The sequence below is a fragment of the Macaca nemestrina genome, chromosome 20 (assembly GCF_043159975.1).
Source record: "Macaca nemestrina isolate mMacNem1 chromosome 20, mMacNem.hap1, whole genome shotgun sequence".
NCBI classification, from domain to species: domain Eukaryota; kingdom Metazoa; phylum Chordata; class Mammalia; order Primates; family Cercopithecidae; genus Macaca; species Macaca nemestrina.
The window spans coordinates 1,900,712-1,918,408 of NC_092144.1; the positions used below are offsets into that span (position 1 = coordinate 1,900,712).

The window sequence follows — 17,697 nt, forward strand, 5'->3', positions numbered from 1 at the left end:
GAAACCAACCCCTTCTCCAGCTCCCCGCAACAGCAACAGGCTGCTGCAGTGCCAGGGTGCCCATGCTGTGGGTCTCAACATTTGCCGTTCTTGTTTCTATTGCAGTTTGTAAGTAGTTTTCAGAAGACAGAGTTAGAGGCAAGCTGCGTGGGTTGCACGGTGCTGAATTACAGGTGAGTCGAAGCTTCCATTGGGTGACGGAAACTTGGTGGACATCTGGGAGTTTCTGGAGGACTCCAGAAAAGTCTGGAAAATTCTAGAAGATTCCAGCAGGGAGGAGTCCCTCCCTCTCCAAGGGCCTCTCCTCCATACCTGTAGGGATGGGAACTCCAGTGTCCTCGTACATTTCCGGTTGCGCTTTCTGCTGCGACCCCTCCAGACGCTGAGCCTGGGCCTGGAGGAGGAGCTATTGCAGAGAGGGATCCAGGCAAGGCTGCGAGAGCGCGGTATCTCCCTGGCTGCCTATGGCACAATCGTGTCGGCCGAGCTCACAGGTGAGTGGGCAGCCGAGACCGAAACCCCATCACAAGGAGGCTGGAGGGGGGCAGGTGTTGCAAGATACATTTTGATAATCACCCCTTCCCATAAAAAGAAAACAAACTGGCCAGGCGCGGTGGCTCACGCCTGTAATCCCAGCACTTTGGGAAGCCAAGGCGGGCGGGTCACTTGAGGTCAGGAGTTGAGACCAGACTGGCCAATATGGTGAAACCCCATCTCTACTAAAAATACAAAGATTAGTTGAGCATGGTGGCGTGGACCTGTCATCCCAGCTACACGGAATTCTCCTGAGGCAGGAGAATCGCTTGAACCTGGGAGGTGGAGGTTGCAGTGAGCCGAGATTGTGCCATTGGACTCCAACCTGGGAAAAAAGGGTGAAACTGCGTCTCAAAAGCAAACAAACAAATGTAAAAACTGACATTGCCTTTGCCTTAATGGTGTGGACCAGGGGTCAGCCATCTTGTTCTGTAAAGAGAGTGTAAATCTTTTCTTTTCTTTTCTTCTTTTTTTGAGACAGGATCTCACTCTGTTGCCCAGGTTGGAGTGCAGTGGTTTTAAAAACTAAAATATTGTACAGTGCAGCAGGTCATGACTGGAGAGTCAGATGCAAGTTCAGACCATTTGTTGCCGGGCACGGTGGCTCACGCCTGTAATCCCAGCACTTTGGGAGGCCGAGGCAGGTGGATCACAAGGTCAGGAGTTCAAGACTAGCCTGGCCAAGACGGTAAAACCCCATCTCTACTAAAAATACAAAAATAGCCAGGCGCAGTGGTAGGCGCTTGTAATCCCAGCTACTCGGGAGTCTGAGGCAAGAGAATTGCTTGAACCTGGTGGGGCGGAGGTTGCAGGGAGCCAAGATCGCACCACTGCACTCCAGCCTGGGTGACAGAGCGAGACTCTGTCTTAAAAAAAAAAAAAAAAAAAAAGATTAGTCACCTTGACCTTGACGTTTCAGGACATTTATGGTTCCCTCCCCACCAACCGTAACATGCTGGTTGAGGCCTTAATAACCTCTGCTGCAGTGTTCACAGAACTTCCCTTGGCGATAGGGAGGTTCCAGGCCCTGTGCAGTTTGGTGGCTGCCCGAGCCCTGTGGCTAGTGAGTGCTCTCCATGGGGCTAGTGAGACTGAGAATCGGTGTTGAAGTGGATTTCATCCTCTCTGAAGGTAGAATTTAAGTGACTCTGGGGTGGACAGGGCAGCTGCTTACTTTACTCCACCACCTGTTTGCAATAGGACGTTTTCTTCTCCCCTCCCCTCCCCTCCCCCTCCCTCCTTTTCTTTTCCTTTCCCTTCCCTTCCCTTCCCTTCCCTTCCCTTCCCTTCCCTTCCCTTCCCTTCCCTTCCCTTCCCTTCCCTTCCCTTCCCTCCCCTCCCCTCCCCTCCCCTCCCCTCCCCTCCCCTCCCCTCCCCTCCCCTCCCCTCCCCTCCCCTTCCCTTCCCTTCCCTTCCCTTCCTTCCCCTCCCCCTCCCTCCTTTTCCCTTCCCTCCCCTCCCCTCCCCCCCCTCCCCTCCCCTCCCCTCCCCTTCCCTTCCCTTCCCTTCCCTTCCCTTCCCTTCCCTTCCTTTCTTTAATGGAGTCTTGCTCTGTCGCCCAGACTGGAGTGCAGTGGCCGGATCTCAGCTCACTGCAACCTCTGCCTCCTGGGTTCAAGTGATTCTCCTGCCTCAGCCTCCCAAGTACCTGGGATTACAGATGTCCGGCACCACACCCAGCTAATTTTTGTATTTTTAGTAGAGACGGGGTTTCACCATGTTGGCCAGGCTGGTCTTGAACTCCTGACCTCAAGTGATCTGCCCGCCTCGGCCTCCCAAAGTGCTGGGATTACAGGTGTGAGCCACCGCGCCCGGCCAATAGGACGTGTTCAGAGGGTTTTACCGCTCATTCAATGAGCTTCTATCTTCTCTGTTTTGTTGCAGGAAGACGTAAGGGACCCATGGCAGAAAGAGACTTAAAATCAGGTATGTTTTTCTCTCTGGCCTTTTCTCTGATTGCAGTTACTGACAGAGGTTTCCTAAGATTCCTTTCAAGGAAGTGAAAGAATCTCTGGAACAAGGCCGGGCACAGCGGCTCATACCTGTCATCCCAGCACTTTGGGAGGCTGAGGCAGGAGGATCACTTGAGGCCAGGAGTTTGAGACCAGCCTGGGCAACATAGCGAGACCCTATCTCTACAAAAATAGTAATTAAGGCCGGGCGCGGTGGCTCACACCTGTAATCTCAGCACTTTGGGAGGCCGAGGTGGGCGGATCACAAGGTCAGGAGATCGAGACCATCCTGGCTAATGCAGTGAAACCCCATCTCTACTAAAAAATACAAAAAAAAAAATTAACCGGGCGTGGTGGCGGGCGCCTGTAGTCCCAGCTACTAGGGAGGCTGAGGCAGGAGAATGGCGTGAACCCGGGAGGCAGAGGTTGCAGTGAGCCAAGATTGCACCACTGCACTCCAGCCTGGGCAACAGAGCGAGACTCCATCTCAAAAAAAAAAAAAAAAAAAAATTAAAGGCCAAAAATAATTTTAAAAATTATTTTTAGAAAGTAATAAAAATTAGCTGGGCATAGTGGCATATTGCCTGTACTCTCAGCTACTTGGGAGGCTGAGGAAGGAGGATCGCTTGAACCCAGGAGATAGAGGCTGCGGTGAACTGAGATCGCGCCACTGCACTCCAGCCTGGGTGACAGAGTGAAACTACATCTCAAAAAATAATAAATAAAATAAAATAAAATAAATAGACTGGCCTGGTGGCATGCACCTGTGGTCCCAACTACTCAGGAGGCTAAGGCGGGAGGATTGCTTGAACCTGGAGTTAGAGGCTGCAGTGAGCTGTGATCGCACCACTGCACTCCAGCTTGGGTGACAGAGCTAGACCTATCTCAAAAACAAAAACAAAAGAAAAGGAAAAAAAAGGAGAGAGTGAGTTTCCGTGTTTCCATACCCTGGGGTACTAAGTGTAGAGTGGTGCCTTACTGCAACCAGGAGATACAGCAGGAGGTCAGAAAGTTCATTCTTTTTTGTTCTCAGGCCACTGTCCAGGGAACTCCTTTTCCTGCCAGAACAGCCAGTGTGTGACCAAGGTGAACCCGGAGTGTGACGACCAGGAGGACTGCTCCGATGGGTCCGATGAGGTGCACTGTGGTCAGTCTGCCTGTCCGGCCTGGTCTCTGGGCCCTTTTCCTTTTCCAGGGTCAGCTGCTGGCTCAGGTCTCTGGTCACTGTGCTTATGTCACTCGGGCACACAGGCCTGGCATTTACGGGGGCTGGGCAGAGAACAGAAAGGGGTACCCATGGTATGGAGAGAAATGTGAGCAAACAGCAGAGAGAAGGAAAAGCGCAGGTGTGTGATGGGGAGAAGCCTGGGGGGAGGAGGGAGAAGATATCAGGCTGAAAACAGAGGTTCTGGCCAAAGCCTGGGAAGTCTTGAATACCAGGAATTGGAGCTCTGTCCTGTAAGTAGTGGGATGTGGCCACAGGGATTTGAGCAATGGAAAGAGACAGTTAAAATGCTGGAAGAGATTAGCTGGGCATGGTGGCTCACACCTGTAATTCCAGCACTTTGGGAGGCCAAGGCAGGAGGATCACTTGAGGCCAAGAGTTTGAGACCAGCTTGGACAACATAGTGAGACCCCCATCTCTACTTAAAAAAAAAAAAATTGGCCGGGCGCGGTGGTTCAAGCCTGTAATCCCAGCACTTTGGGAGGCCGAGGCGGGCGGATCACAAGGTCAGGAGATCGAGACCACAGTGAAACCCCGTCTCTACTAAAAATACAAAAAATTAGCCGGGCACGGTGGCGGGCACCTGTAGTCCCAGCTACTCAGGAGGCTGAGGCAGGAGAATGGCGGGAACCCGGGAGGCGGAGCTTGCAGTGAGCCGAGATCGCGCCACTGCACTCCAGCCTGGGCAACAGCGTGAGACTCCGTCTCAAAAAAAAAAAAAAAAAAAAAAAAAATTAGCCAGTGTGGTGTGTGTGCCTGTGGTCCCAGCAACTCAGGAGGCTGAGGTGGAAGGATCGCTTGAGCCCACGAGATTGAGGCTGCGATAAGCTATGATTGCGCTACTGCACTGTCCAGCCTGGATAACAGAGTGAGACCCTGTCTCAAAAATAAATAAAATAAAATGCTGGAAGAGTAGCCAACATTTTTCTAGCAATGCTAGCCCATGCAATAAGGTGTAAGGACAGCAGTTTAAGTATTGGGAAGGAAGAGGAAAAGCTTAATTCATTTGAAATCATTGTCTATCTAAAATAAATCAATATCCAAACAGAAGGAGAGAAGCTGAAAGAATAAAATAAAATGAATCAAGAAATTGACTAAAAAGCTATACAAAATAAAGGCCGGCCAGGCACGGCAGCTCATGCCTGTGATCCCAGCTCTTTGGGAGGCCGAGGTGGGTGGATCACAAGGTCAGGAGATCGAGACCATCCTAGCTAACATGGTGAAACCCTGTCTCTACTAAAAACTACAACAAAAATTACAGGCGTGGTGGTGTGTGCCTGTAGTCCCAGCTACTTGGGAGGCCGAGGCAGGAGAATGGCGTGAACCCAGGAGGCCGAGCTTGCAGTGAGCCGAGATTGCGCCACTGTACTCCAGCCTGGGTGACAGAACGAGAGTCCGTCTCAAAATAATAATAGTATAATAATAATAATAATAATAAAGGCTAGGTGTGGTGGCTTATGCCTGTAATCCCAGCACTTTGGGAGACCAAGGTGGGTGGATCACTTGAGGTCAGGAGTTTGAAACCAGCCTGGCCCACATGGCAAAACCCCGTCTCTACCAAGAAATATAAAAATTAGCCAGGCATGGTGGCAGGTGCCTGTAATCCCAGCTACTCAGGAGGCTGAGGCAGGAGAATCCCTTGAACCTGGGAGGTGGAGATTGCAGTGAGCCGAGATCATGCCATTGCACTCCAGCCTGGTGTACAGAGCAAAACTCCATCTAAAAAAAAAAAAAAAGGCTGTGATTTTGCTTTATACAGTAATAATGGGTTAGAAGATACAAAGGAAAAAATCCCTTTCATGATCAATAGCGACAACAAATGAAATATCAAAGACTAAACTTACAAATATGCCATGCCTGTGACGATAATTATTATATATAATTATAGAATTACAAAATTTTGCTGAAGGACATAAAAGTAGACTAAATAAGCACAGAGACACAATATCATATACAAACATGTACGTGCGGTCATCGCCCCTTCCCCACAGCTAAGATAGAGACCTTTCTCTGTCACTCACTGGTGCACGTGACCTTGGATGCTTGACCTACGTGCCAGGATGGGGCAGCCAGAGGAACTGAAGAGGGAGGGATGAGGAGACCCCAAAGGAGTCAGGGAAGCCAAGGAGGGGCCCCCAAGCATCTCTTTGAACCTAGGGACTGTAGACAAGAGACTCAGAGATGAAGGTTCTGGGAGTTCAGGGTGAGGTCCTACCTTCGTGGGGTCCTGGCTGGTGACCTGCTGTCTTGCAGAGTGTGGCTTGCAGCCTGCCTGGAGGATGGCCGGCAGGATCGTGGGCGGTGTGGAAGCGTCCCCGGGGGAGTTTCCGTGGCAAGCCAGCCTTCGAGAGAACAAGGAGCACTTCTGTGGGGCCACCGTCATCAGTGCCAGGTGGCTGGTATCTGCCGCTCACTGCTTCAATGAGTAAGCCTCCATCCCAAAGCACCAAACCCAAACCCTCTGTATTTCTCCTGCCTTCCCTCAAGCACTGGGGGTGTCACTTCGCATTTCCTTAGAGCCCTTGGAAGTAATTTTTTCTTTTCCTTTCTTTCTTGCTTTTGTCGTTGTCAAATCTGAGTGCATTCTTTTTATTTTATTATTATTATTTTTTGAGACGGAGTCTTACTCTGTCACCCAGACTGGAGTGCAGTGGCGTGATCTCAGCTCACTGCAAGCTCCGCCTCCTGGGTTCACACCATTCTCCTGCCTCAGCCTCCCAAGTAGCTGGGACTACAGGCACCCACCACCATGCCCGGCTAATTTTTTGTATTTTTAGTAGAGATGGGGTTTCACTGTTTTGGCCAGGATGATCTTGATCTCCTGACCTCGTGATTCACCCACCTCGGCCTCCCAAACTGCTGGGATTACAGGCGTGAGCCATTGTGCCCAGCCTCTTTATTTTATTTTTTCTTTTGAGACAGAGTCTCAGTCTGTTGCCCTGGCTGGAGTGCAGTGGTGTGATCTCAGCTCATTGCAACCTCCACCTCCTGGGATGGGATAAAGCGATTCTCTTGCCTCAGCCTCCCAAGTAGCTGGAACTACAGATGTGTGCCACCATGCCCGGCTAATTTTTTTTTTTTTTTTTTTTTTTGTATAATTAGTAGAGATGGGTTTTTGTGACGTTGGCCAGGCTGGTCTCAAACTCCTGACCTCAGGTGATCCACCTGCCTTGGCCTCCCAACGTGCTGGGATTACAGGCGTGCCCAGCCTGACTCTACCATTTCACATTCCCACCAACGGTGCACAAGGGTTGCAATTTCTCCACATCCTCCACTTGCTGTTCTTTTGAGAGTAGCCATCCCAGTGGGTTTCTTGAAGCAGCATCTCCCTGTGGTTTTGACTTGGCATTCCTCAGCAACTAATGACATTTTGTTGATGTTTTGCTCATTGTGGACATTTTATGCATTCACTTTGATTTTTTAAAATATTGTGTTGTGTTGTGATATTATCTTTTTTTTTTTTTTTTTTTTTTTTTTTAGACAGAGGCTCACTCTGTCGCCCAGGCTGGAGTGCAGTGGTGCAATCTTGGCTCACTGCCACCTCTGCTTCCCGGGATCAAGCAATTCTCCTGCCTCAGTCTCCTGAGTAGCTGGGATTACAGGCGCCTGCCACCATGCCCAGCTAATTTTTGTATTTTTAGTAGAAATGGGGTTTTGCCATGTCGGCCAGGCTGGTCTCGAACTCCTGGCCTCAAGTGATCTGCCCGTCTCCACCTCCCAAAGTGCTGGGATTACAGGTGTGAGCCACAGTGCCCAGCTCGATATCATTTATCTTGATGGCTGAGATTTTTGGCAACTCTTTAAATTTTGTGCCCAAGGCTCATGGCTGGCTCCCCTCACCCTAATCCCAACTCTGTCGGATCCTGCCTTTGTTTAAAATGTTGATGCTTGGCCAGGCTATAGTGAGCTTGTGACTCATGACTGTAATCCCAGCACTTTGGGAGGCTGAGGCAGGGAGATCACTTGAGGTCAGGAGTTTGAGACTAGCCTGGCCAACATGGCGAAACCCTGTCTCTACTAAAAACACACAAAAAAATCAAACCTGTCATCCCAGTTACTTGGGAGGCTGAGGCACGAGAATCACTTGAACTTGGGAGGCGGAGGTTGCAGTGAGCTGAGATCTCGACACTGCACACCAGCTTGGGAGATAGAGCAAGATTCCATCTCTTTTTTTTTTTTTTTGAGATGGAGTCTCGCTCTGTTGCCCAGGCTGGAGTGCAGTGGCCGGATCTCAGCTCACTGCAAGCTCCGCCTCCCAGGTTTATGCCATTCTCCTGCCTCAGCCTCCCGAGTAGCTGGAACTACAGGCGCCCGCCACCTCGCCCGGCTAGTTTTTGTATTTTTTAGTAGAGATGGGGTTTCACTGTGTTAGCCAGGATGGTCTGGATCTCCTGACCTCGTGATCTGCCCGTCTTGGCCTCCCAAAGTGCTGGGATTACAGGCGTGAGCCACTGTGCCCGGCCTGTTTTTTTTTTTTTGAGACGGAGTCTCGCTCTGCCTCCCAGGCTGGAGTACAGTGGCGGGATCTCAGCTCACTGCAAGCTCCGCCTCCCGGGTTCCCGCCATTCTTCTGCCTCAGCCTCCCGAGTAGCTGGGACTACAGGCGCCTGCCACCTCGCCCGGCTAGTTTTTTGTATTTTTTAGTAGAGACGGGGTTTCACCATGTTAGCCAGGATGGTCTCGATCTCCCGACCTCGTGATCCGCCCGTCTCGGCCTCCCAAAGTGCTGGGATTACAGGCGTGAGCCACCGCGCCCGGCCTGTTTTTTTTTTTTAAGACTGCATTCCGCTGTGTTGCCCAGGCTCGTCTTGAACTCCTGGGCTCAAGTGCTCCTCCCGCCTCAGCCTCCAAAAGTGTGGGATTACAGGCATGAGCCACTGTGCCCGGCCTAATTTTTATAAATACTATTAATAAATATTAATTTAGGGGGGATGCTTCTTAAATTTTGCACCCAAGGTGAGTGTCCCATCTGCCTCCCCTGTCGGCTCTGACTCTTGGTGGCCTCTGACCTGGGGTTTGCTCCTGCAGATTCCAAGACCCGACGGAGTGGGTGGCCTACGTGGGTACGACCTACCTCAGTGGCTCGGAGGCCAGCACCGTGCGGGCCCGGGTGGCCCAGATCATCAAGCACCCCCTGTACAACGCAGACACGGCCGACTTCGACGTGGCAGTGCTGGAGCTGACCAGCCCTCTGCCTTTCAGCCGGCACATCCAGCCCGTGTGCCTCCCGGCTGCCACACACATCTTCCCACCCAGCAAGAAGTGCCTGATCTCAGGCTGGGGCTACCTCAAGGAGGATTTCCGTACGCATCTTCCTCGGCCTGCAAGTGAACTCAGGCAGGCGGGCGGGCAAATAACGCAGAAAAGGGCCGGGTGTGGTGGCTCACGCCTGTAATCCCAGCACTTTGGGAGGCCGAGGTGGGTGGATCATGAGGTCAGGAGATCGAGACCATCCTGGGCAACGTAGTGAAACCCCGTCTGTACTAAAAAAATACAACTACAACAACAAAAAAAATTAGCCTTGGGCCGGGCGTGGTGGCTCACACCTGTAGTCCCAGCACTTTGGGAGGCCGAGACGGGCGGATCACGAGGTCAGGAGATCGAGACCATCCTGGCCAACATGGTGAAACCCCATCTCTACTAAAAAACACAAAAAATTAGCCGGGTATGGTGGCGGGCACCTGTAGTCCCAGCTACACGGGAGACTGAGGCAGAAGAATGGCGTAAACCCGGGAGGCGGAGCTTGCAGTGAGCCGAGATTGCGCTACTGCACTCCAGCCTGGGTGACAGAGTGAGACTCTGTCTCAAAAAAAAAAAAAAAAAAAAAAAAAAAAGCCAGGCATGGTGGTGAGCGCCTGTAATTCCAGCTACTCAGGAGGCTGAGAATTGCTTGAACCCGGGAAGCAGAGGTTGCAGTGAGCCAAGATTGCGCCACTGGACTCCAACCTAGGTGACAGTGGGAGACTCTGTCTCAAAAAAAAAAAATAATAATAAAATAATAATAATAATGCAGAAAAACACAGTGGGTCTGCATTATTCTCTGATTCTGTATTCATGAATTCCACTGCTTGCTAAGATATATTTATAACCCATCATCAATGCTACTGCGATTTTTTTTTTTTTTTTGAGATGGAGTTTCACTCTTGTTGCCCAGGCTGGAGTGCAGTGGTACGAACTGTGCTTACTGCAGCCTCCACCTCCGGGTTCAGGCGATTCTCCTGCCTCAGCCTCCTGAGTAGCTAGGACTACAGGCATGCACCACCACACCCAGCAACTTTTTTTTTTTTTGTATTTTTAGTAGAGACGAGATTTCACCATGTTGGCCAGGTTGGTCTCGATCTCCTGACCTCATGATCCTCCCACCTCATCTTCCGAAAGTGCTGGGATTACAGGTGTGAGCCACCTCACCCAGCCAAAAAATTTGATCTTAATGTACTGAAATGCACATCTAAATAGCCACACGTGGCCAGTGGCTACTGCATTGTGTGGTGTAGTTTCAGGGGTGGTCAGTCAGTCACAAGATGACTGACAGAGGGAAGTGGATCCAGTGGAGAAAAATAAGGCAGGGGTGGGGGCTGCAGCTTTAAATAGGGAGGTCAAGAGATGCCTCCTGGAGAGAGGAGATGAAGGAGGAAGTCAGACAGATTCTGCAGGGACAAGCATTTTGGGCAGCAGGAACAGCATGTGCAAAGGCCCTGGGGTAGGAGGACAACAAGGCAGCCCCGGGGCTGGAGTTGATGTGGACTGATTTAATGTTTAGCAAGAGTGGCGCTGGCTGCAGGGTTGGGAATGGATTTCAACTGGGTGGGACCAGAGTGACAGAAGTGAGTGAGGAGCCGCTGTAATGACCCGGGCAAGGATGGGCGTGAGACAGGGGCTGATTCTGGGTGTATTTGGGGGCTGACTTGAGGCCGACTTGGAATTTGAGGACTGTGGATCTGGAAGGAGACCCTGAGATCCCTGAGATGGGGAATGCTGAGGGCGGAGCTTGTGGAGGGGAGATGAGGATCTCGGGCTGGGGGTGTTATGTCTGATGCCTCTTCCTTGTCCAGGCAGAGTGTTACCAGGTGGGGTGTTTACCTTTTGCAGTTTCAGAGCCAGGTGTTGTAGGCGGCCACGCTTGCAGCTGGGGAAACTGAGGGAGGCTCGGAGAGGAGATGTCCTTCAGCCTCCCAGCTCAAAGTGGCTGCCAGGGCTCCGGCACTCTCACCCTGCTTTTCTCTCCCCATCGGGCCAGTGGTCAAGCCAGAGGTGCTGCAGAAAGCCACTGTGGAACTGCTGGACCAGGCACTGTGTGCCAGCCTGTACGGCCACTCACTCACTGACAGGATGTTGTGTGCTGGCTACCTGGACGGGAAGGTGGACTCCTGCCAGGTGAGCCCCCGATGCCCCAGACCCCAGAAAAACACAGAAATAGACAGGAGCGTGTTCAAATGCTGCGCAATTCAAAGATTATCTGGATGTCCGTTCTTGAGGAATTTTAAAGCAGTTGGGACTGAGAGAGGCAGGTGCTGCTTAGAGGATCTTCCAGAAGCTCTAACCTGACTGCACTTCCTCCTCTACCCTCCATGGCTCCCTGCTCCCTCCCAGTAGGCCCCAGGTGCGTGCCACAGAGGCTGGGGTCCCTGTGTAATCTCCCTGGCTACGATGGGGTCCCCGTGTAAATCCCCCCAGCTACCCTCTAAACCGGGACTTGTGTAGGGACACAGATGCTGTTCCCAGCACCAGGCCTGATACCACGTACCACCCAAGAAACACCTCTTGTATGAATGATGCCAGCACACACCCTGGGCATCAGATTCTCTCCATCTGTACGGGAAAGGTTGGTCTACGGGAACCCCGCGGACTCTTGCCCCTGGGTGGTCAGTTGGGCCAAGAGCGACCTGCAGGCTCAACTCAAGAACTTTCCAGGGCTGGGCGCTGTGGCTCATGCCTGTAATCCCAGCACTATGGGAGGCCAAGGCGGGTGAATCACTTGAGGTCAGGAGTTTGAGACCAGCCTGAGCAACATGGTGAAACCCTGTCTCTACTAAAAATACAAAAATTAGCTGGGCATAGTGGCGGGTGCCTATAATCCCAGCTACTCGGGAGGCTGAGGCAGGAGAATCATTTGAACTGGGAGCCGGAGGTTGCAGTGAGCTGAGATCGCGACATTGCACTTCAGCCTGGGTGACAAAGCGAGACTCTGTCTCAAAAAAAAAAAAAAAAAAAAAAAAAAAAAAAAAAAAAAAAAAGAAAAGAAAATTGGGTCACTCAAAGCTGCCTCTGCTGTTTACCTGGAACCTCCTTTTTTTTTCTTTTTCTTTTTAGATGGAGTCTTGCTCTGTCGCCCAGGCTGTAGTGCAGTGGCATGATCTCAGCTCACTGCAACTTCTGCCTCCCAGGTTCAAGCGAGTCTCCTGCCTCAGCCTTCAGAGTAGCTGTGATTATAGGTGCGCGCCACCACACCCAGCTAAATTTTGTATTTTTAATTAATTAAGACAGTGTCTTGCTCTGTCACCCAGGCTGGAGTGCAGTGGCACCATCTTGGCTCACTGCAACCTCTGCCTCCCAGGTTCAAGAGATTCTCATGCCTCAGCCTCCCAAATAGCTGGGATCACAGGTGCCCACCACCACACCTGGCTAATTTTCATATATATATATATTTTCACTTTTATCCTCAAGTTTATTCCTGTGGTAAAACTAATTTAATATTTGAGAGATCAACAGAAACAAGAGAATAATAATAATATTAATTATTGCTAATATGTGTTGAGTGTTTACATATAGTGTTACATATAGTATTCTAAGCATAATACTATGATGCAAATATTTTTTTTTTTTAATTATACTTTAAGTTCTAGGGTACATGTGCATAACGTGCAGGTTTGTTACATATGTATACTTGTGCCATGTTGGTGTGCTGCACCCATCAACTCGTCAGCACCCATCAATTCATCATTTACATCAGGTATAAGTCCCAATGCAATCCCTCCCCCCTAATTTTTATATTTTTAGTAAAGACAGGGTTTCGCCATGTTGGCCAGGCTGGTCTCCAAATCCTGGCTTCAGGTGATCCGCCCACCTCGTCCTCCTAAAGTGCTGGGATTAGAGGTGTGAGTCACCATGCCCAGCCGACAATTACAATTTTTGTTTTCAATGTATCTCATTGCTCTTTCTTCTTTCACCCACTTGGTCTCGTTTTGCAGTGTTCTGTTCTTGTTTCACGGACACCATTTCTTCTTTTTCTCTGAGGATCGTAATTTAATCCCAGTTACAGTTCTTCTATATTCTATATTTGTGGTTAACTGTATTTCAGGCAAACATAAGTTTTTCTGTTGTAATTGAGTGTCTTTATTTCATGGAGATTGGAATCCCTCAAATGGTGCTTAAGAATGAAAGGCCGGGTGCAGTGGCTCACATCTGTAATCCCAGTACTTTGGGAGGTTGAAGCACCCAGGTCTCTTGAGGCCCGGAGTTTGAAACCAGTCAGGGCAACATAGCAAAAGTCTGTCTCTACAAAAACAAAAACAAAAATTAGCCGGGTTTGGTGGTGCATGCTTGTAGTCCCAGCTACTTGAGAGGCTGAGGTGGGAGGATTATTTGAGCCTGGGAGGTGGAGGCTGCAGTGAGCCAAGATCACAGCACTGCGCTCCAGCCTGAGTGACAGAGTGAGACCCCATCTTAAAAAAAAGAAATTGAAAATTTAAAAATGTCACTAAATTCTTGATGTGATCTCATATTTGCTATTCACGTTCTCTTGGTGGGGGACATTAACACCTTGTGTTCTTGGATTCTCTGTCCCCTTTCAAGGGACCAAAGACCTCCTGGTCTCATTGATCCTTTGTGGTTGCCCAAATCCCTTTTCTACCTCAACCAACCCAGGTCCTCTTGAGAAAGCTTTCTCTTTTGTCTTGAGCTTCCACACACGGGCTGGGCTGCCGCTTCCCTCTGTCAGCCTCTCGTGATTTTTCATGGCTTCAGTCCACCACCAGGATCTCCCCTGCCTAATTTTTTAGCATGGTTGTGGATTCCTGTCTTTTTTGTGCGTACCTTTGCTCTTGTTTCTAAGGGCTGGTGGGTGAGGAAAAGATAGGGAGAGACTGCTACATGTGCTTAGATTCCCATATTGAAACCAGAAGCTGGAGAAAATGCTAGGAACTAATAAGAGAGGGCTCATCTTTAAGAATGTAAGAGTTGGCCGGGCCCGGTGGCTCACCTGTAATCCCAGCACTTTGGGGGGCCGAGGTGGGCAGATCACTTGAGGTCAGGAGTTCAAGACCATCCTGGCCAACATGGTGAAACCCCGTCTCTACTAAAAATACAAAAAATCAGCCGGGCGTGGTGGCAGGTGCCTGTAAATCCCAGCTACTTGGGAGGCTGAGGCAGGAGAATCCCTTGAACCTGGGAGGCGGAGGTTGCAGTGAGCTGAGATCGCGCCACTGCACTCCAGCCTGGGCGACAGAGCAAAACTCTGTCTCAGAAACAAAAACAAACAAAAAACACACACGGAATGTGAAAGTCAGGGTGAGCTGGATATGGGAAGGTAAAAAATGGTGAGGCCAGATGAGTGAGAGCAGATGAAGCAATGCTGCAGCTACCAGTGAGATATCTGGAGGCACCCGCATGGCAGTCATACTGTCAGCCTAAGCAAGTGGTGACATTATCAAAGGTCTACTGGGTTAAGAAGAGGAGGGGATGTTACTTATTTGGGTCATGTTTTAGCCTTCCAGATGTAGGACTGAAAGACATCTTGGAGATCCTATAGTCCAACTGTCTTGGGTGGTTTTTGTTGTTTTCTTCCTCCACAGAAGAGGAAAACAGGTTCTGAGATGTGAATGATCAGCCCACAAGAGCTCTGTGAGCTCGGGTGGACAGAGGTCCTGGCAGTCCCAGCTCAGAGCTCCTTCTTGGGCCTCGCAGCCCTGGCATTTGGACTGGCTGCTGCCGACCCATCCTGAGGGCGTGTTTTGGTTTCTTAGGGCGACTCAGGAGGACCCCTGGTCTGCGAGGAGCCCCCTGGCCGGTTCTTTCTGGCCGGCATCGTGAGCTGGGGAATTGGCTGTGCAGAAGCCCGGCGTCCGGGGGTCTATGCCCGAGTCACCAAGCTACGTGACTGGATCCTGGAGGCCACCACCAGAGCCAGCGTGCCTCCGGCCCCCACGGTGGCTCCTGCCCCCGCCGCCCTCAGCACGGCCTGGCCCACCGGTCCTGAGAGCCCTGTGGTCAACACCTCCACCAAATCCACACAGGCCCCCAGCGCTGTGCCTCTTGACTGGGTCACCGTTCCTAAGCTACAAGGTATTTTCGGGGCAGAAAGGTAGATGATGTACGCGCCTATCTTGATTTAGGGAGAATTGATATCGTCATAGTATTTTCATAATTTTGGGTCTTCCTGTTCGAGGAAAGGTCACGTGTATCCATTTATTCCCATCTTCTGTTGCGTGTACCCTCACGGTATCTGTCTGTCCATAGGTCTTGCCCATGTCTTGCTAAGTATGGCGATCTATCAGTGGAATACTTTTTTTTTTTTTTTTTTTTTTTTTCTGAGACAGAGTCTCGCTCTGTCACCCAGGCTGGAGTGCAGTGGCATGATCTTGGCTCATTGCAACCTCCGCCTCCTGGGTTCAAGCGATTCTCCTGCCTCAGCCTCCCGAGTAGCTGGGATTATAGGCGTCTGCCACCACACCCAGCTAATTTTTGTATTTTTAGTAGAGACGGGGTTTCCTCATGTCGGTCAGGCTGGTCTCGAAGTCCTGACTTCACGATCCGCCCACCTCAGCCTCCCAAAATGCTGGGATGACAGGCATGAGCCACCTCGCCCGGCCTGGAATACTTCCTATTGTATTTTCAAATAGCTTGTACCCAGACAACTTGTAGGATTGGCCTGGCGCGGTGGCTCATGCCTGTCATTGCAGCACTTTGGGAGGCTGAGGCGGATCGCTTGAGGTCAGGAGTTCAAGACCAGCCTGGCCAACATGGCGAAACCCTACTAATTTTTAGTCTCTACTAAAAATTAGCTGGGCGTGGTGGAGGGCACCTGTAATCCCATCTACTCGGTAGGCTGAGGCAGGAGAATCGCTTGAACCCAGGAAGTGGAGGTTGCAGTGAGCTGACATGGCGCCACTGCACTCCAGCCCGGGTGATAAGAGCAGAACTCCATCTCAAAAAAAAAAAAAAAAACTTGTAGGACTATATGTTTCCAAAACCTGTTAGTTGCTTTCATATATATATATATATATATATATATATATATATATATATTTTTTTTTTTTATGAGACAGAGTTTCACTCTTGTCGCCCAGGCTGGAGTGCAGTGGTGCGATCTTGGCTCACTGCAACCTCCACCTCCCGGTTCAAGTGATTCTCCTGCCTCAGCCCCCTGAATAGCTGGGATTACAGGCGTGCATCACTATGCTCGGCTAATTTTTTTTTTTTTGTTTGTTTTGTTTTGTTTTTTTTTTGAGACGGAGTCTCGCTCTGCCGCCCAGGCTGGAGTGCAGTGGCCGGATCTCAGCTCACTGCAAGCTCCGCCTCCCGGGTTCACGCCATTCTCCTGCCTCAGCCTCCGGAGTAGCTGGGACTACAGGCGCCCGCCACCGCGCCCGGCTAGTTTTTTGTATTTTTTAGTAGAGACGGGTTTTCACCGTGTTAGCCAGGATGGTCTCGATCTCCTGACCTCGTGATCCGCCCATCTCGGCCTCCCACAGTGCTGGGATTGCAGGCTTGAGCCACCGCGCCCGGCCAACTCGGCTAATTTTTGTATTTTTAGTAAAGTCAGGGTTTTGCCATGTTGGCCAGGCCGGTCTCGAATTCCTGACCTCAGGTGATCTGCCCGCCTTGGCCTCCTAAAGTGCTGGGATTACAAGTGTGAGCCACCGCGCCCGGCCATGCTTCATTTCAGTTCACCTACACCCCATACTCTGTTCCGAAACCCCATAGCAATCGTACCCCTTCCTTTTCTGAGCCGCCCCATGGGTCTCCTGGAGTGCAGCCCTGTCTTTGCAAGGAGCCCATAAACCTGGCTCTGTGGGCTGCGGGTCTGTGGCGGGGGGTCCTCAGGCTGACTGGGCTGCTGCTGTTGCTTTGTTAACTTCCGTCCCCCAAGCTAGGCCACGAACTTGCTGCAAGACCTTGGGCAAACTACGGACCCCTCGAAGCCTCCACGGCTTCATCTGTGGAATGGGAGGGATTGCGGCACCTTTAGGGCCTGGCTGCAGTTGGTGTCCTGGGACCCTACCCACCCCCATGCTCCCATCCGAGCAGGCCAAGATCCCCAGACCTGGTCTTGTGTCCCCCTTCCAGAATGTGGGGCCAGGCCTGCAATGGAGAAGCCCAGCCGGGTCGTGGGCGGGTTCGGAGCTGCCTCCGGGGAGGTGCCCTGGCAGGTCAGCCTGAAGGAAGGGTCCCGGCACTTCTGTGGAGCGACTGTGGTGGGGGACCGCTGGCTGCTGTCTGCCGCCCACTGCTTCAACCAGTAAGGCCCGCCTCCTCCAGGAAGGCTGCCCGGTTTCCCCTCCTCACCAGCCCCTCCCTGTCAGAAACCATCCTGCTGGGGCTGCCTCATGGTGCCCCCCCTACCCCTCGCCCCACCCCGGGGAGCAGCCCTTCCTCTCCTGAGGGCAGCTGAGAGACAGGAGGGAGCCGGTGCCAAGGCTTCTGAGGACAAACAAAAGGGGAGGGGGAGAGGGTTCCTTCCCCATTGCTTGCTACCCAGGCCGCATTTATCTTGGAGATTCCCAGGCACGGTGGCCCACATCTGTGGTCCCAGCTACTCAGGAGGGTGAGGCAGGAGAATTGCTTGAGCCCAGGAGGTCGAGGCTGCAGTGAGCCTGATGGTGCCACCGCACTCCATCTGGGGCAGCAGAGCGAGACCCTGTCTCAACAGAAAAAGAGAGAGACTCATAAAGCTGTAGGGGGTTGGGAGGGCTTTGGCACAGGTGTAGAAAATGAAGCTGAGGGTCCCCTGACTTGCCCAAGGTCCCCCAACTCGGGATCCTTTTCAGG

General features: G+C 51.3%; 1 protein-coding gene across 3 annotated transcripts in view; it reads left to right on the forward strand.

Moving 5' to 3' along the window:
• LOC105487238 (transmembrane serine protease 9) overlaps positions 1 to 17,697 on the forward strand; it is a 63,381-nt gene that overhangs the window by 36,719 nt on the left and 8,965 nt on the right. For all 3 annotated transcript variants that reach the window (XM_071087078.1, XM_071087079.1, XM_071087080.1), the window contains 9 exons: positions 106 to 173; positions 319 to 494; positions 2,419 to 2,460; positions 3,520 to 3,633; positions 5,965 to 6,136; positions 8,740 to 9,014; positions 10,949 to 11,085; positions 14,673 to 14,991; positions 16,996 to 17,167. In XM_071087078.1, coding sequence (XP_070943179.1) covers positions 106 to 173; positions 319 to 494; positions 2,419 to 2,460; positions 3,520 to 3,633; positions 5,965 to 6,136; positions 8,740 to 9,014; positions 10,949 to 11,085; positions 14,673 to 14,991; positions 16,996 to 17,167 — 1,475 coding nt within the window. The remainder of the gene's footprint in view (positions 1 to 105; positions 174 to 318; positions 495 to 2,418; positions 2,461 to 3,519; positions 3,634 to 5,964; positions 6,137 to 8,739; positions 9,015 to 10,948; positions 11,086 to 14,672; positions 14,992 to 16,995; positions 17,168 to 17,697) is intronic.